At 35.8% G+C, this 19,616-nt stretch overlaps 1 protein-coding gene across 1 annotated transcript in view; it reads right to left on the bottom strand.

The window, feature by feature from the left end:
• Positions 1-19,616, bottom strand: part of Sls (sallimus) — a 255,332-nt gene that overhangs the window by 166,193 nt on the left and 69,523 nt on the right. Inside the window, exons 40-47 of the mRNA XM_072020425.1 lie at positions 19,315-19,489; positions 7,486-7,841; positions 6,705-6,933; positions 6,069-6,266; positions 5,635-5,838; positions 5,365-5,528; positions 1,944-4,961; positions 876-1,095 (exon numbers count right to left, since the gene is read on the bottom strand). Coding sequence (XP_071876526.1) covers positions 876-1,095; positions 1,944-4,961; positions 5,365-5,528; positions 5,635-5,838; positions 6,069-6,266; positions 6,705-6,933; positions 7,486-7,841; positions 19,315-19,489 — 4,564 coding nt within the window. The remainder of the gene's footprint in view (positions 1-875; positions 1,096-1,943; positions 4,962-5,364; positions 5,529-5,634; positions 5,839-6,068; positions 6,267-6,704; positions 6,934-7,485; positions 7,842-19,314; positions 19,490-19,616) is intronic.

The following is a 19,616-nucleotide window of genomic DNA, read 5'->3' as shown; positions in this document are numbered from 1 at the left end:
CGAGTGGCCGAGAAGAAAAGAGAGAAGCAAGCGAAGCAGGAAGAGAGGAGAACTTATCTTGCGAGGTAAACAACGAGAAGGGAAGAAAGCTTGCCAGGAGGACTACTTGTTGTAAGCTGGAAAAAAGTCGTAAAAGAGTGAGAGACCCATCGACACCGGCCAGTCGATTTTGTTCTACTGGCGCTGTTGGAAAGCAATTCTTATTTTCACAATGACATTTCCCTTAACCAACATTTGTACAATGTGACAATACAATGTATATCAAGCTGCATCTACGTGATATAATAAAATAGCATCATAATAAAATAAATCCTTCTGCAAGTTTTTGGTACGTTTAAATCCTGTTACCAAACTGTATCTTTCGCTATGATTTCACGAGACGATTATCGTAGTACACCTTTTATTATTTCCCTTTGTTTCAAGTTTCCCAAAGACCATCGTCATCAATGCTTTATAATATTTTATGTCTCTCATTTGGTAAATGTGCAAACGAATTAGACGAACGTAACAAAACAGAAATTACGGATTAGGTTTATCTTTGACAAACTGAAAATATGAAGAACTCAGAAAAAATGAATTGAAAGAAGGGGACGAAGATCCTTTGAATGATATGCGATACAAGAAACGATTTTGATCTTTGCACTAAAAGAATCTCGTATTAAAGTCATATTAAATAGGTCATTATTAATTAAAATCTAAGATAATCGAGTTATGTCATCAAACTACCCTCTATGATGTAGACGCAGCTTTATATTGTATTCATCAGAAGGAATTACTAACGATAATACTATTTACAATTCCTAATAGGCTCGTGTAACGAGCTTTGAATAATACCATAATAGGAAGTTGTCGTTTACGTTAGAATTTATAGATACCTGGACCAGCGAGACTTGGTTTTACGGGTCTGAAAGTCTGATCGTCGCTTTCGTAACCCCGCGGTTTCCAAAGGGGTGGTATTCTGCCATCGTAGTCGCTCTCGTAGTCGCTTTCACGAAATTCGCTCTTCACGAATTTCGAAGGACTCGGAGAGGGTGGCAGGATCTTCTTTGCTGTTTCCAGTTTCTTCTGCGACTGATCCGTGGTGTAAATTGTTTCCTGGAAAAAATTACAGTCGTTTTCGTACGATTATATTAAACAAGCAAAAAAGAAAAAAAAAGGAAGAAGAAAAGAAAGACAATACTTAGCTAATGCTGACAAAAAAGACAAAAACATACAATTAGTCCTCAATAAGTAACATGTTGCATCTTATCCACTATTCTTTAATTTTCATCTTTGTGTCCTATTTTATTTGATGTATACTCCAATATATGGCGCGTGGTATGGACTTGTATCACAATTGTATGATTTTGGGCGTGCTAACTCTATTATATGGAACACCGAATGTTTGGCACCATTTTGGACAATAAAAATTAATTCGAAGGCATTCCAAACTTGGAAGATTCGCTCTGATATTATATAAAATACAGAAAACGTGGTTAAAGTTACTTTAGGATTGAAAAACTTACTAGCAGCTTTTCGGTCAGAGTTTTATATTTGATATATTTTCAGCATTCGTTTAGAGAGAGCTTCGTATTTAATATTTCTTTTATATTATAATCTGATTTAATACATTTTTTAATATTTCGCTCTAATATATTTTTTGGTTTAATAGTAATCTAACGTAACGATCTAGCAAAATATTTACCAATTGAGGACTACAAAGCAACAAACTGTATGTTCAACTCTCGGACGATAAGTATAAACCTATAACAAACTGGTTAAAAACACATCGCAATTAACACACAATTGTTATCTCAACACAAAAGCTAAAAGAAGACATTTGTTAAAAAGACACGATCGCTTCATTCGATTAAACAAAGAAGAATTTCTTCGATCCAAGCAACTCCACGCTGTTCATCCTGCTCTCTATACACATCAAGCTAGTGAAAGCACACTTCTCGAACCTTCGTAGAACTGAATCTCGACGGGGACGCGGAGGACGCGTAGCTCTTTTCAACGAACGAGCTACGTTGTTGAACGCTGGCTGGCTGAGTTGTCGGTTGCTTCGAAGGAACAGGTGACACGAACGATTCCTTTTTCTGTTGCTGCTGTCGGCTATCGTAACTTTTGCTCTCGAAATATTCCGATCGACTTTCCTGATACGAAGTGCGTGACTCCGTGTGAGAGGTCATGGACGACGAAGATTCGTGTTTCCCGAAGCTTTTCTGCATCGATTGAATCGAACTTCTCTGCTGGAACGGCTCGTCGGTATCTGCCATGTATCCACTTTCCTGTTGGAACGTCTTCACTTTGAATTTCGGAGATTCTGGCTTCTTAGCGGGTGGACTTTTCGGCGTTGGACTCTTCGTGGCTGGTTGAACATAGACAGGAGGAGAGCCAGGCTTCAATTCAATCTGCGGTGGAGGCTGAACCACTTGATATTTCTGTTGTTGCTGTTTCATCTCTTTCTCTTGTTTCTTAAAAGTCGTAGTCTTCTTACAAATTTTCTCTTGCTGTTCTTTGGTGATCACTGGTCTAGGTGGACCCACAGTTGCAGGAGGAACCTCGAATTTAGATGGGGGAAGTGGCTCAGGCTCGGTTGATCTTGGTCTGATCGGCTGCTTAGGCACTGGTGGCTGAACTCTTCGATAACGTGGCTCTTCGCTGTCGCTCTCGTATGGCCTCCATTTTGCTTTCATCAAACTATCCATGTCCGATTCGTAATCACTTTCTTGAGTAAAGCTGCTTTTGATAAATTTCGTTGGAGTCGGCGGAGGTGGCACTTTCGGCGTCTTTATCGTAGATGGAGGAGAAGGTTTAAATGGAAACGGTTCTAGGATCTCCACAGGTGTTTGAGTCTTAGCTGGGATAGGAGGAGGAGTCATTCTAACGTCTTTAGGAGGCAACGCAGGTGGCTCTTCCTTTTTTGGAGCTGGAGGAAAAGTTCTGATTCCTCCAGGTGGAATTTTAGCTGGTTGATGCTCCAAAGACACCTCCAAGGACTTCTCTATCTTCTCGATCTTTTTCTCTTTGACCGTTGGCGCCGGAATATATCCGATTTCCGGAGGAGGACCTGGTTCCAGAATAATCTGATCTGTAGCTGGAGGAGTTGGTGTTACGTGATACGGTTGGGCCACTGGCTTTTTCGGTGGTCCGACACTTCTGACGAGACTTGGAGCCTTCAGATCATCAGATCCTGTCCATTTCTTCGAATATGTCTCTTCCATCTTCTCCGATTTCTCTGACTTCTTCGTATCGAATTCACTAGTATATTTTTCGTACAAAGACTTCTCTTCCATTTTATTCACCACGTGATCCACTTTGATGGTTTCAGCGTTATAAATGATCGGTTGAATTTTAGGTGGAGACGGAGCTCTTTTCGACATCTTTTCCATCGATTCCTGTTTCGAGCTCCACGAACGCCTCTCTGTAGTGCTGGACGACTCCATACTAGTCTTTCTAATCCCACCGTCGATCTCTTCCACTTCCCTCTTAACCTCCTTTTGCGTACTCTTGAAATCCTCGCTAGGAGTCTGCCATTCCTGTTTGAACTTCGCCTCTTCCTGAGGGGGCCAAGACTTTCTCGTAGAATCAGCATACTTCTTCGCCCAAGATTTCTCCATAGCCAATCCATCGGCCGAAGGTTTAGGCGAAGTGGACCTAAGGATCTCCTGGTGACTCGATGCAGCTGACTGACACCTGTATTCTGACAAATCCGTAGACACGTGTGACCTAGTTTCCACATCAGACGACGATGACCAAGGCCTGGTCGGAGACGTTGCTCTGAACGAAGACACGTAATCCCTCTTCTCGTGAATGTCCTTTCTGACGCACGGTTCTTCGATTACTTCTTTCTTCTCGAGCTCAAACGGAGGAGGTGGCATGGAAAAGGTTGGCGCCACTTTCGGAACTTCGCTAATCTTTGGAGAAGGTGTAGGGAAAATCTTCACACCGCCGATAGGCGCATCTATAGGAGACAGAGTTTTGTCGAAGGATTCTTGGAGCTGTTTAGCCTTGATGGACACGTCAGGGCGTTTTTTTTTTAATTCTTCGGGCTTCGGCATGTAACCAATCTCTGGAGGAGGCTCTGGTACCAATTTAAAACCTTCCATCAATATTTCAGAGCTTTCTGACTTGCTCTCCATTTTAGTTTCCATTTTGCTTTCCATCTTTGACATAGTTACAGATCCTTGAAGAGAAGATCCCGAGGACATTGTTTCTTCCACGATTGTCTTCTTGGTCTCTACCGGTGGTTTATAGGGTTCGTATGGGAAGTCGAACAGCTTGTTGTCCACTCCACGAGAAGCTGTACTACCCTGTTCTAATTTGGTGAATATCTCGTGGACTGCTTTCTTCGTAGTTTGGAGCTCCGCAGGCTTTGGTTCTGGTTTCTTCACTTCCTGGAAAGTAGTAGATCTTTCGTAATTTTTTGTTAACTTTCCAACCTTGACTTCGTGACCATCAGCGTCGTCGACTAATTTGATCATCTCTTTCGGACCTTTCGGAGTTGCCTCTGTTTCCTTCGTCATGGACTCGAAGAAACTCAACGCGTCTTTCTTGGCTATCGTCGAAGTTTCGATGTTCTCGTTTTCGATTTTCGTTTTCTCCTCGACCACTGTAGTTTTTGGCTCGAAGCCCTTCTTCTCTGCTTCTTCGCGAATTACTTCTTTTATTACCGTTTTCTCTTCTTTCTTCGGTTCTACCGTGACGGTTGGTGTTTTGTGCTCTAGCTTCATGTGGAACTTCTGTTCGGATTTCGATTGACTTTGGTGAGATTCGACAGTGGATGAAAACATTTCTGAACGACTCATACTGGATCCTGGTTCCTCGATCTTTTCTACCGTTCTGGTCGTCTCGGCCATTGACGCCGATGATACGATGGGAGTTGTCTTTAACGATGGAATTGGTTGAATTTTCGTCGTTGTCACTTGTTCGCTTGTCGATTGTTTGCTAGAGGGAACCTCGCTCTTCTTTTCGTCGGACTAAATACGAATATAGGACTTTATGCTTTGTTTTCTCTGAAGAATTTTTTAATTTAGTATTGTAAGTCTCGTGCATGTTGTTATACTGGAGTTTGTTAGTTCGCATCTTTAATATATCCTAAGTCGATCCTAAATATATTAGACGATGTACAAAATTAGTTTGCGCGTTTAACCGATAAAGTATGAAAGTCTGATTTGCAAATGTTTTAGTGGAAAATTTCAATGTTAGAATAGCTTTGATTCGGACACTTTTTATTAGAAAATTTTTATGAATTATTTTATGTTGTAAGTTTGATCTTATGTTAAAAGATTTAATTTAGAAGTCATATTAAAATATCGAAATTAATGTTGTTATTGTTAAGATTGATCTATGTGATTAATGATCGTAGAAAGAAATAATTACCTGAATGACTTTCTTGTCCTGCACGTTCTCATAGATGACAGTTTTATGGACCTCTACCATGGTGTCTGGTGTTGGCTCGAAGACAGCAAAATCGGCTATACTTTGAGCTTCTCCACCGGCATTCGTTGCTCGAACCATGTATTTTCCAGCGTGCTCTTTTTCAGCTGAAATACATTTTATTATACTTACAATGAATGTCATGAAGAGCAACTTGAAAACAATACTTTTATGAATTATCGATTAACTAAGCAAATGTTCCACACCCTGTACCTTTATCGATGAGTAGCATGTAACAATTTCCTTGCTGCTTGATCCTCAATTGCGGTGGACGTTCTTTGATAGGAACATCGTCCTTGAACCAAGTAACTGTAGGTTCTGGTGTTCCTGTGACTTCTACTTCCATATTCACACGGTCTCCGCGTTTCACAACCTGAGCTTGCAATCTTCTGCCAAACACCGGTGGGAATATTGTTTCTGAAATTCATCGGAGTCGTGTGAAATTCCATTAAAGATAGACGCTAAGAATGAAATTAAATTGAAAGAAATAGAAATCAGAAATTAGAGATTAACCGTGAAATTTGTATCAGGCCACTCAATCGTAGGAAACTTGCTATTATTCTAAATTCTCTGTTTCAATTTTCGAAACTAACAAAAAGAAAGATGTTAACATATAGAATATTTTTAATCAATAAATTATCACGTACTTTTCACAACAAGATCGGCAGTGCTACTAGCAGAACCGACTTCGTTGCTCGCCGTGCAAGTGTATCGTCCCGCGTCCTTAACATTTACGTTCTTCAGTTCCAAACGAACGTGATTATGCGCGTACGTGATCGTCATTCCGTCCTTCGTTTTCAATTCCTGTCCATTCTTCGACCAGCTGATAAATGGCTGGGGGAACCCTGTACAAGATTTACGAAGCAATTACAAAGGGTAAACGAACGATGAAATAAAATTAATTTATCGCTAGACGTTGCTGTGAAATACAATTTTGGCAGGAGAACAATCGGATTTTCTACATAATATAAAATATATTAAGAAGCGTAATAATCTCAAGTTTCGACGAGAGAAAAATATTCTGCATGCCAAGGTAAAGTATCAAACGTTTTGTCGCACTTCATTCCTATGATATGTCATTTTATGGGTCAAAAATTTAATGAGTTTCATTTTGTCATCGATGAATCCTTCCAGATCGTTAAAGACGCGCTAATAATTACACGTTACGACGAAAGAAAAGCATTCTGCTTGGCAAAATCAATCGATAAACATTTTATTGTACTTCAAACACAGGATAATAATATTCTGTAAATTAATATCTTGAGAGACGATATTTATCTTACCATCGATGATTCCTTCGAGGATAATATCAGTACCCTGATCCACGATCATCCCCGTGATTGGCGAAACGAATCTCGGAGCTGTACATTTTCTGCTTGGCTTCGACATTTGTGCGGATTTGACGTCTCGTTTGATTCCTTCCTCGTCTTGGGAAACCACTACGGTTTTCTCTTGACGAATCTCGCCTGGTTGGTCTTGAATAATCTTTTCGTGTTCTTCTACTTTGTAGCACTGTAAGGAAAAAAGATCAAATACGATTAATTCCTTTTGTCAAAAAGATTTACGCCTTTGCATTACTATTTCTATCTTATCGTATCCCAAATTCTGCCTTTTACACGCACATAGCCGAATAATATCTACATATAGAAATTAATAATGAGAAGAATAGAGCTATTTCTTGACTTCTCTTTCTTTTTACTGTCGTCTATCTTTCATTTCTAAATGTTATATACAAAATTCCATTAATCTACGTTAGCTAAGAAAAATTAATTAATTCGTCGTTCTACTTGTCCTAATATTTTGAATTTCACATATACAAGAATCCCCTGCTTTTAAAACAATGACAGATTAGGATTATTTTTATTATAGGATTATTTTATTTCGTAGCGAATTTCATTTCCAATCAGGAAATTTTCTGACTGATTAAAAAGCATCTTCCAACATGTTGAGTCTGTTCAAACTTCTCTCACTATCAAATTCACGTAATGTCGAAATCATTCACGAGCTTTGGTTTACATTCTTCAACTAGTCTAAAGTATCGATTAAACTGTAGAATTAACAAACCTGCACAACAGGAGGTGCCCCATTCTCCGAGGACGACTGTTCCGTACTATGAATGGTAGTCTTCACGCTAACGCTGCTGGGTTCCTGTCCAGATTTTGTCAAGGTCGAGGACGTCGTCGATGAGATGTACTCTTTCTTCGTGGTCGTGTGTGTAGTGGAAGATTCCGTGATCGTCTGTGACATCTTGGTCAATACTTGACTCTCGCTTCCACCCTCGGTCTTCTCCGAAGAGAAGTGTTTGTCGCTGCTGCTTGCTGCATGCATTTCGTCGGCGGGCAATCTTTCGACTAATTCGAGTATTCTTTTCTCTGCAACCGCCCCCTCAGTCTTCCTCGCTTCCTCCCCTATCCAGCCACCTAACGAGGATGATTAATTTAGATATCAATAGATCGTCGTGTGCTTCTTTTTTTTTTTTTGGCTCTCGGTTAAGACTTGCACGATTCGTCAGGTCTTTGTAATCCGGAAAAGGAAACCGGGGGCTGGTAAATGAGGATGGAGTTTTGTAGTAAGTTTGTTATATCGCTCGCATTACGACGAGACACGTACAACGAGAAAAATAGAATATACGTCATACTTTGTCATACGATTAATTTCTGACAAACTGATATTGAGTTGATTAGAATTTTTATCAAATTAATAAGTGTATTATTGGCTTTTCTAACAGGTTTTCTTTTCTATTGCATCAAGGTACGAAATATTTGTAATTATGTAAAAATATGAAGAAATCTCTTCTCCTTCATATTTTTGTTTACTGTTTACTGTTACTGGTTTACTGTTGTATTCTACCATGATTAAGCAGTATAATAATAAACTGTTTAAAATAATAAACTGTAAAAGCTGAATCAAGATACGAAATACTTGTAATTATGCAAAAATATGAAGACATCTCTTCTGCTTTATATTTTTGCATTTACTGTTGCATTCTTCCATGATTAAGGGATATAATGATAAACTGTTTAAAATAATAAACTGTAAAACCTGGATCAAGGTACGAAATACTTGTAATTATGTAAAAATATGAAGAAATCTCTTCTGCTTTATATTTTTGCATTTACTGTTGTATTCTACCATGATTAAGCAGTATAATGATAAACTGTTTAAAATAATAAACTGTAAAAGCTGAATCAAGATACGAAATACTTGTAATTATGTAAAAATATGAAGAAATCTCTTCTGCTTTATATTTTTGCATTTACTGTTGTATTCTACCATGATTAAGCAGTATAATGATAAACTGTTTAAAATAATAAACTGTAAAAGCTGGATCAAGATACGAAATACTTGTAATTATGTAAAAATATGAAGAAATCTCTTCTCCTTTATATTTTTGCATTTACTGTTGTATTCTACCATGATTAAGCAGTATAATAATAAACTGTTTAAAATAATAAACTGTAAAAGCTGGATCAAGGTACGAAATACTTGTAATTATGTAAAAATATGAAGAAATCTCTTCTCCTTTATATTTTTGTATTTACTGTTGTATTCTTCCATGATTAAGCAGTATAATAATAAACTGTTTAAAATAATAAACTGTAAAACCTGGATCAAGGTACGAAATACTTGTAATTATGCAAAAATATGAAGAAATCTCTTCTGCTTTATATTTTTGCATTTACTGTTGTATTCTACCATGATTAAGCAGTATAATGATAAACTGTTTAAAATAATAAACTGTAAAAGCTGAATCAAGATAGGAAATACTTGTAATTACGTAATTATGTATATGAAAAAATTTCTTCTCCTTTATATTCTTTTATTTATTGTTATATTCTTCCATGATTAAGCGGTATAATAATAAACTGTTTCTGTAAAAGCTGTAGAATTTCAGGCCCATTGTATATAGTAACAATGATATTATTCAGCAAGGCGAAGTTGCGTCACGTGTTACAAAATCACGCAATTCGTAGCAGAAATATTTAAGGTGACAAAGCTTAAGCTTATTGCATCTTTGTTTGCTAAGTTGACTCGGTAAGTGATATTATTATCCGTGATATACAACAATTGTCAAACAGCTATTATACATACATTATTTCATATTGATATTATAATTATCATTATGATATAACTGTGAATACGAGTAAATGTAAATGTGTCTGTAAAAAAGTAACGCATAATGTATTTGTAAATGAGTCAATTAACAATGGCAATTTTAATTTTGATTGAACAAGGAAAAAATACCTTTTGTTCTTAAAAGAAGTAGATGTAACATGAAAAATATTTCTGGCACTGACCAGTCAAGTTAATTATCACGAATATGACTTTGAACTCTTACATCGTCGTTGTACAGGAAATCAGGCGAAAATAATTTAGGCACAAAGTGAGCACAAAGCATGAAGAAGTTTGAAATATAAGACAGGTGTCACTGAAAGATGCCCCGAATTTCATTCACATTCTCTCATCACACTAAACTCCGGATAACTTGGCATCGAAGGAAGGCACGCATACCAAATATAATTTCACTCGACAAAATGGAGCACACTTTTAATAAAAATAAATCGTACGCAAAGTACTCGCAGTAGGTAAACAAAAACAAAATTCGCGACAAATACTCTACTCTATTAAATCCTTCGAATTTTATAGCGGAAAGGAATGATCTAAACTACGAAATAATAATTTTATATAATTCGATAAAAATCTACTATTTTTCTAAATCGTTCAATCTCGTTGTCTTATCGAACTATTATACTTTGACGATCGATTCGCATCGATCTATTTTTCGCGAACTCTTCAAACTCCTCAACAGTCAAAAGTGTGATATTAAATCGCGAAATATTAATTAGCTTCTATAATAAATAAATACTGAATAGACACTGAATTTCTATAGACTTTGCAACGTTGTTTTCTCCTGCTAGAGCATCGCCAGAAGGTGGACATTTACGAAAATTCGTATTTTTGTAATATATAAATTTACAAAATGCCACTTAGGCAGAAAAATACTTTATCTGTGAAATATCGCAAAGGATAAATGTTTCATATGTTTCTTCGTATTACGCGTGTACTGTGCAGTTTTGTATCTTGAAATTTCTCGTAGGTGCATGAAATTCCGCAGGCTATTCAGAAATCAAGAGTTTGATCGTCGATCAACATCGATCTGTTCCCTTGAATCACGAATGTATTAATAGCTGGCCAGTTAAATCGATGCCACGCTAGAATCGGATCATCGTATCCGGAATTGGAATCCGCGGGAATGGCGTAACCGTTTTGCAGCAATTCCGCGTTTACTCGACTCTCGAAGGTAACCGGAAACGGAACTCGAGGACCGTCGATGTCGTTAAACAATGAAAAAGGAAATTAATCTTGTCGCGAGATCGAGACGAACTAAACCGTATTCTACGTTATTTTAGAAATTTCGCACCTTTCTTTGTTTCGAAAGATAGAACAGAGGTTTAACTGCTAAATAAACAGGAGAAGCTTCAAGGAATTTTAAACGAATTGTACGTTCCACGAGAGTCACGAAAAATAATAGAACGAAAATTTTTCCTGTCTAACAATTTCTATTAAAAGACGACTGGTTTCGAAACGAGTGATTTTTTGGTAATTAATTTCTTGGCTCTGTAACATCGAACTATATTTGTCGTATGGATTATGGTTCCAATTTAGGAGAAGTATTAGGTTGTCCGGAAAGTTTCTTTCGTTTCATAAGGTGATGATAGATGAACAACAATTTCTGTTTCATATTATTTTATTGAATTACTAATATAAAAACTAATATAAAACAAAAACATTGTGCGTCTATTATTTCTTTACAACGAAAGAAACATTTCGGACAACCTAATAAATTGAATTTTATAACAGAGTTTGGTATAAACTCCAATTCTAGTTTGAATCTTAACTTTCTGGTTTATCAAACTGAGAATTTTACTCGCTGCAAATTATGTATAATTTATTGATATTTGACATTCTACACAGTTATACATTGTAACAGAGAATATTTAGCTCCGATTTAAGTAATTTACTAAAAAGTTCTAATTGTTATACTCGATCGATAGAAGTTTCGTATTAATTGTAAACTTCTATGCATGATTCAAAATACATGCCATCTTCTGATAAACATTACGTACACGTACATCTATGGTTAAGTGCATGTAAATTTTCACTGATGTAAGTAATTTACTAAAAAATTCTAGGTGTTATACTCGATCGATAGAAGTTTCGTATTAATTGTAAACTTCTATGCATGATTCAAAATACATGCCATCTTCTGATAAACATTACGTACACGTACATCTATGGTTAAGTGCGTATAAATTTTTACTGATTTAAGTAGTTTACTAAAAAATTCTAGTTGTTATACTCGATCGATAGAAGTTTCGTATTAATTACAAAAATTTATGCGTGATTCAAAATACAATCTCCTGATATACATTACCTATACGTACATCTATGGTTAAGTGCATGTAAATTTTCACTAATTTAAGTAATTTACTAAAAAGTTCTAGTTGTTATACTCGATCGATAGAAGTTTCGTATTAATTGTAAACTTCTATGCATGATTCAAAATACACGCAATCTTCTGATAAACATTACCTATACGTACATCTATGGTTAAGTGCGTGTAAATTTTATTAATATGCGATTTATATTCTTAAGTTATTTATTAGCTATATATATGGTCTCCATTTTGAGATCGTAAAAAGAAATTTAGATAAATTTCACAAACGTAGATCATCATCTTGAAATGAGAATTTTTCTTTAAACAAGTAGGCAATATTTTGAAAATGTATTTTGATGAAATATATGATTAATTAATACAGACTAAATCGATTGAATGTCAATAAAAATCCGTTAATTGGTTGAACGGACTCAGTGACGAAACTACAACCACCGAAGGATTCCATTTCATTGTTTCCAATATATCTCGCTCTTCACCCGAAGATCTCATAAACTTCGCGTTTCAAGCTAATCAAAAGAAGTTTGTAGGTTGGCGAGAAACCAAGATACGATACGCTCGAAACGAAAATTCATCCCGACCGACATATCTGGATCGCGAGAATTCGGCCCCAGTCGTCCTGAATTCACTCGCAAATCACGAAACATCCGTTCGGATGTTGGCTCCAGTAAAATCACACCGCGGCTGTTATTTACAGAGAATCAAGCTCCTCTTTCCTTTCCTTTTTTTTTTTTTTTCTTCGTGGGAAGTTGGTTACACGATTTCCGAATTTTATGGTTTGCTGAAAGGCCGTAAAAGTTAACTTTGGACGTTGTATCGTGGCTTGGATGGATTGGAAAGCCCTTCGAACGACTAAGAAAACAGTATGCCCACGATCAACGACGAAAATAGTAACGTTCACTTAGCACCGGGTAAATCGATCATTGGCACGGGATTTATTAAGTCGAGCGTGAGATTTGAAATGATATCGGCAATTATAATGATCCCTTTTAAAATAGATACAACGGCGAGAAACTGTGCCGTAGCGAATTTCATTTGGAAGTTGTTTTCGGGCTTTCAAATAATTCAGGGTGATGGAGACGAATAGAAAAATTTCATGGAATTTTGAGATGTATTTAATTAATTCATAGATTTATAACGTACTTCACGTAGGAATTATTTTACAAAGATGGAATTTTACAAAAGAAGAAATTGCACGAGATATCGAAGAGACGTTGTAAGATATCTTTAGAAGATAAATTATTGCTTTAACCCTTTGCACTCGGAATTTTATTTCAATTTCGTTAGCAGCAGCTGCCAACGCTTTCGAGTGTTTTATTTGAAATTTACTTTAACTAAAAAATAAGACAATTTAAATAAATAAAGGAAGAAGGAAATTCACTTAAATAGCACTTTAATATAAATAGCACTTAAATATTCACTTTAATAGTTTTATTCACACTATTGTTGTATTTTGTAATTTTTAAGTATATCATATATCTTGAAACAGTTTCCAGGATGCAATCCTGGTTTTTCTTCGCACGTTTCACAAAAAAAGGTGGACATGAAAGAACGTCGAGTGGGACTCGACAGAGGAGCTCCTGAGATAAAAATTGATGTCGAGTCACACTCGACATAGAAGTGCAAAGGGTTAATGTAATAAAAAATATTTACGAATACGTGGGCTAGTCTCGTATAATACGATTTTGAAAAATAAGAATATCTGTACAACGTGATCCATCGAAATTTCATTCGAAGATACGATTTACTGTCAGAAATTTTGATTATGACCAGATAAATTCTGCCATCGTTTCACCATACTACCATCCGAAGGAAATTTATTTTTATCAAACAGCTGTCTCTTGTGTCGCGTTATCCGTAGATACTCGAATCATCTACCACGAAATATGTTAACAACGTGTCAAAACAATGTTCTGTAACCTCTTCTAATCAGATTCTGCATATTTCAATATCTCGCTAACTATAATTAAATTTACAATTTGCTCCTATGACATAAAGCGAATGTGCCAGATCCTGATGTATGGAATTGCTAATTTTATCGATTTTCTAATCTGCTGCTTTTTCATCAAATATTTTTATTCCGACAGAGAATGTTATATGAAATATAATTTACATTAAAACTTTCCCTCTTTTAGACGATTAATTTTCCAACTTCTGCTCGTATGAACACGCCTTTCTTAAGATTCGATGAATTTCGTTCAAATCGATAAAAATTAAAATCTCAAACACGCGTCTCTCTACACACAAGGCGACAATCGAACTGTCGCTTCGCACATAACAATCCTCGAATAATTTATATTAATTAAATTATATTACTAAAATCCTATTAGAAGACTGCGGAATTTTATGCCTTTGTGATAGGTTCGAGGATGAAAAGATTCACAAAACGAATCGTACAATAAAGATTCACGTAATAGGACAGAGTATGCAACGTTAGGTACATAAAAATATGTAAAATATCGAGAATGGATTAACGATTATAATATTTAGCAAGTGAAACAAGCATCTGCTCATGCTTCGTGCTTTAGTTACGCTCTCAAAAATACGAATTTGCATAAATATCTACAGTCTATTTATTACTCGTGTTACCTGGAATATGGGTTTCAGAGCGTCGATCGATTTCGTGTCGATTTATGGGTCAGTCGATGGCGTTTCGTGGTGGAATCGAAGAGAGCGACACTTGGTAGGAGCGAGGCTCCCCGAAGAAGACGCGCTCGAATTCCCTGGGTTAGCGACTCTGGACTAGGCTACGTGCCGGGTATTCGTGCCGACAAAAATAACGTGCTTTCTGCGTGTGTGCACCGGCCGAAAGAGAGAAGGAGCGAGGGAGAGCATCTCCTCTGGCCATCGCGACACACGGAACAAGATTGCGAGAATACGGAAATCACGGAACTGACCTGTCCTCGGGGATGGACCAGCTCGTCTAATTAATAATAGTGACTTAGTGTCGTTAGTTATCAAACGTTCGAAGGTAAATTGAAATGATCGACGAGCTTTTTTATTGTACTTGGAATCTTGTAAATAAAACAAAATTTTTGTTATTAGAAATTTTTATCGTTATCTTCTTTTGTGCTTTTTATTATTATTTTTTTTTTTTGGTTTGTTAATGGAACAGTAGATTTAGGTCTACCGTAATTTTGTATCATTCTATTTGTTTCAGTTCATGGTTTTTATTCAGTTTGCAATTTTTATTTCATTCGTCATTTTTATTTGGCGTCTGAGTTTTAGGGAAACGAATTGTCTTGGAATAATATTAATATCGAATAGTGAAGGATAAAAAGTGAAATGTTTCATGAATCGATTTTCTAGAGGATAAAGTGTCGATAGAATCACAAAAAGTGAAAAACGAGATGTTCTTTTATAATTAAACTTCTTCACCTTTGTCTTTTGTTATAAAATATTTTCCATCGAATGGTGAAGGATGAAAAATAAATGTTTGATGAATCGATTTTCTCGAGGATGAAATGTCGATAGGACCACGAAAAATGAAAAACGAAATGTTCTTTTATAATTAGACTTCTTCGCTCGTTCTATTGTTTTTTGTTATAAAATATTTTCCATCGAATGGTGAAGGATGAAAAATAAATGTTTGATGAATCGATTTTCTGGAGGACGAAATGTCGATAGGATCATGAAAAGTGAAAAACGAGATGTTCTTTTATAATTAGATTTCTTCACTCTTGTCTTTTATAAAATATTTTCGATCGAATGGTGAAGGATGAAAAATAAATGTTTGATGAATCGATTTTCTGGAGGATAAAGTGTCGATAGGATCATGAAAAGTGAAAAACGAGATGTTCTTTTATAATTAGATTTCTTCACTCTTGTCTTTTATAAAATATTTTCGATCGAATGGTGAAGGATGAAAAATAAATGTTTGATGAATCGATTTTCTAGAGGATAAAGTGTCGATAGGATCACGAAAAGTGAAAAGCGAAATGTTCTTTATAATTAGACTTCTTCACTATTGTCTTTTGTTATAAAATATTTTCGATCGAATGGTGAAGGATGAAAAGTGAAATGTTTGATGAATCGATTTTCTAGAGGATAAAGTGTCGATAGGACCACGAAAAGTGAAAAGCGAAATGTTCTTTTATAATTAGACTTCTTCGCTCGTTCTATTGTTTTTTGTTATAAAATATTTTCCATCGAATGGTGAAGGATGAAAAGTGAAATGTTTGATGAATCGATTTTTTGGAGGACGAAATGTCGATAGGATCACGAAAAGTGAAAAACGAAATGTTCTTTTATAATTAGACTTATTCGCTCGTTCTATTATTTTTTATTATAAAGTATTGGAGAAAGAATGTTGCTCGCCAATGGGTGTGATAGTTTCTCTATTGTATTTACATTGTTGAAATAGCGTTGAATTTATGATTATGGTTTCTTTATAACCCTGAATCATACTGAATCATAATGATTTATTTTGGAACTTCGATACGTTAGGCGTATAATATTAGTAGTTTGCTGGTTACGTTGTTACTAATTCTGTAACGTCGACTGTTTAGATTTCACGTATGTGATCTTAATCTGTAAGTACAGCTTTCTCAATGTTAAGGGTACAATTTCACCTAGCGTTTCACTTAAATGATCGATAAAAAGAGGAAACAAAAATATATGTACTTGAATAAAACTGCAACAAAGATCGTAGCAATCAATGGACATACCAACCACTGCACTAGAAAAGCAACACACGTATATAGAAGTCTTATTTAACACTTATTACATCACTAATCTGCATACATACAACCAATCTACTATATTTACAGTTGTGTGCAAAAGTTCTCTACCAGATAGATCTTTCACTTAACTCTCTTGTAAAAGATATCTAAACGAATTTAAACTAACACTGGGCATAAGAATATGACAAGAGGAAGAAAAATAATTCTAAATAAATACATACATTTTTAACATTACTCGGACAAATTCATACAATATAATAAATATTTTTCATACATTTTCTATGTAATAGCATTTAATCTTACAATTTTATTTAATATTAATCAGAGTATCGCTTTTGGAATATAAAGTGAAAGATCTATCTGACCGGAAACCATTGCTTACCGCTGTGAAACAAACACTTCTAGAGATCACATCCACTCTATTATTGACAGTATCACCATAAAACTACTCGTTGAAACTGTTATTCTTCTTTACGTTCGATGATTCACGATTCAGAGAAATTTATCGTTTAATTAAAATTAATAAATACCTGATTTTTTACGGGCAATTTCTATAAAATGCGAAACATACGTTAGAAAATGAGTATTGAAGCGAACGATCGACTAGACGAATGTTTCTACGTGGATCGTAATACAGTGTACAGGTGGGCGTAGAAACGTCAGATTTAATTGCGCGGCATGTGCACCGACCTAATATTAGTCGTGACTCAAAGTGACTTTTCGTCGGTGAAAGAAGAGAAAAGAGTTTGTTTAGTCGCCCTGGTTAAAAATAAGACCCCTCCCTTCTATATTACAGCCGAGTTCGGGGTAATGGATCATGGGATATCGCCTGTTCACGAATATCCCCGTCAAAAAGAATTTACTCGACGCCAAAACGGAAAGCGTTATTTATCGTCGGGATGAATGTTGATAAAAGATTCAAATTACGACCACTTACTATCATTTTAATAGAAATAGCTGATTTCACCGTGTTTATGGGAAAATGTAGGGCAGATTTTAAGGAAAAAAAAAAAAGGAGAGCGGTAGAAAATAAGTGAAAATTCAGGAGAAGACACTATAGAAATTTATAAATAAAGAAATTTCATTGTAAAGGCGATAAAAATGTGGAATTTGATAAAAGTGTAAAAAATCCATAGAAACCACGAATAAACCATTTTTATGTGAAATTATCGTCATGAAAATTATTTAAATGAAAGTAACGTAAGTTCGAACAAAAACAGGAAAATTCAAAAGGACGCACAAATAGGAAAATCAATGGAAACCGATGAAAAAGCAAGCAACCCTTTCCCAGTACAAAAGAGTACAAAAGCACAATTACGACAAAAGTAAAACGTATCAGAGGGAGGGTAAACAAATACGATAAATAAGATTTGATGATGAATGAATAGAAAAGATAAACAACCCTCTCATTGTCTATACAAAAAGCACAATTGTAACGGGACGAAAAATAGAAAATTGGAACAAACTTTAGAAATACACAAATAAGAAGTTTATGTAAAAATTTACGATACAAGAGATAAAATTTGATAAAAATAACAAAACGTCAATAGAAAAGTGAAAGATATTCGAACACGATATTTAAACGAACAACTCACAGCGAAGGTAAGTGAAAATTGCGCGGGCTCAGCGTTGCAACGAAACAACCAAAACTTCAAGACGCTGGCAAACGGGTGGTCGCGTGATTTTTCTCGCGAAAACCAACGAGAACGAACGGTGTCGAATTTCAGAGAGCCCGTTGCTGTCGCAACATCCCGCTGCTACGTATCACGATCTTTTATCCGTTCGTATGTTTCGTTCGTTGCGACATCTCGCTTTTCCGGTGATACTGTTCTTCTATGTGGAAGCTGTGTATCGGCTACCTGGTGAATGAAGCTGCCATTCGGCTTGCATAGACGCGTATTAATAACTCGTGACACCGTTGCCGGTTTCGACGATATTTTGGCTACGCGCGAACTAATTTACTGTAACGCGGTTGGCAATAAAAATCGCTTCGTTTCCGAAAGATCGACATCGCCTAGAATTAAACGCGAATATTCCACGCTGTTCGACGTTGCGGAATTCGTTTTCGTTTAAAATCGAGCCGCAACGAAAACACACGAGAGACGAATATTTTTATTTTCGAAGACTAAATACATTAAGAGCAACGATGTAGTGGTTCGCATCCAACGATGAACGAGTTCATTGATGTTCACGTGTAAGAAAGTCATAAACGGTAAGGTAAATACGAATACTTGTCTCGTTGTTACTGTAACGAGTACAGAAAATTGTGTGATAAAAGTTTAAGAGAAAGTGCAAGATTATAATTTAGGAAGATAGCGTGGAAAATATTTAGCGCAAATAGCAGAATGAAAGAAATTCGACACGACGAAATGGTTAAAGATGTAATGATTATAATTTAGGAAGATAGCGTGGAAAATATTTAGCGCAAATAGCAGAATGCAAAAAATTCGACACGACGAAATAGTTAAAGATGTAAAGTATAGCAAGATTGATAATAATTTGATGAATAAAAATGAAAAATTATTGCATTAAAAATTTACTACGTTATACTGGAAAACGTTATGTCGATTTAAAAAATGAAGAATTTAAGCGGGGAATGGAGTGTGCGAGTTATAGTTGCGCTTAGCAAACGTTGTGTTGTAAACATATATATTATAACGTTATAGATAGCAGTAGTATAATAGTAGTTACGTTTGTAGTATAATAGTAGATACGTTTGTTTAAGAATTGTTAAGGTCAGATTTAATTGCTTACCAATATCTAGACGAGCGCTGCAAATCGCCTTGCCAGCAGCGTTCTCCGCCACGCAGGAAATCGTACCAACATGCGTGCTTCCGGTCTCTGGAATCGTCAACACCTGTCGATCACCGCTGACCGACACCAAGAAGTCCTTGCCATGAACAGGACGATCGTTAAATAGCCATTGAATCTGAAAGTCACCATATCAACTCGCTTAATTATATTTTATTTCTCGAAATCTATCGATCTGTTGCTTAAAATTCTCATCCCTTGGAGAAGTTGGATTTATATAATTAAAAGAATAATTGTATATTCGT

The sequence above is a fragment of the Bombus fervidus genome, chromosome 2, assembly GCF_041682495.2.
Source record: "Bombus fervidus isolate BK054 chromosome 2, iyBomFerv1, whole genome shotgun sequence".
Classification (NCBI taxonomy): Eukaryota; Metazoa; Arthropoda; class Insecta; order Hymenoptera; family Apidae; genus Bombus; species Bombus fervidus.
The sequence above is the reverse complement of the archived record's forward strand: the minus strand, read 5'-3'. Positions and strand labels throughout refer to the sequence as shown.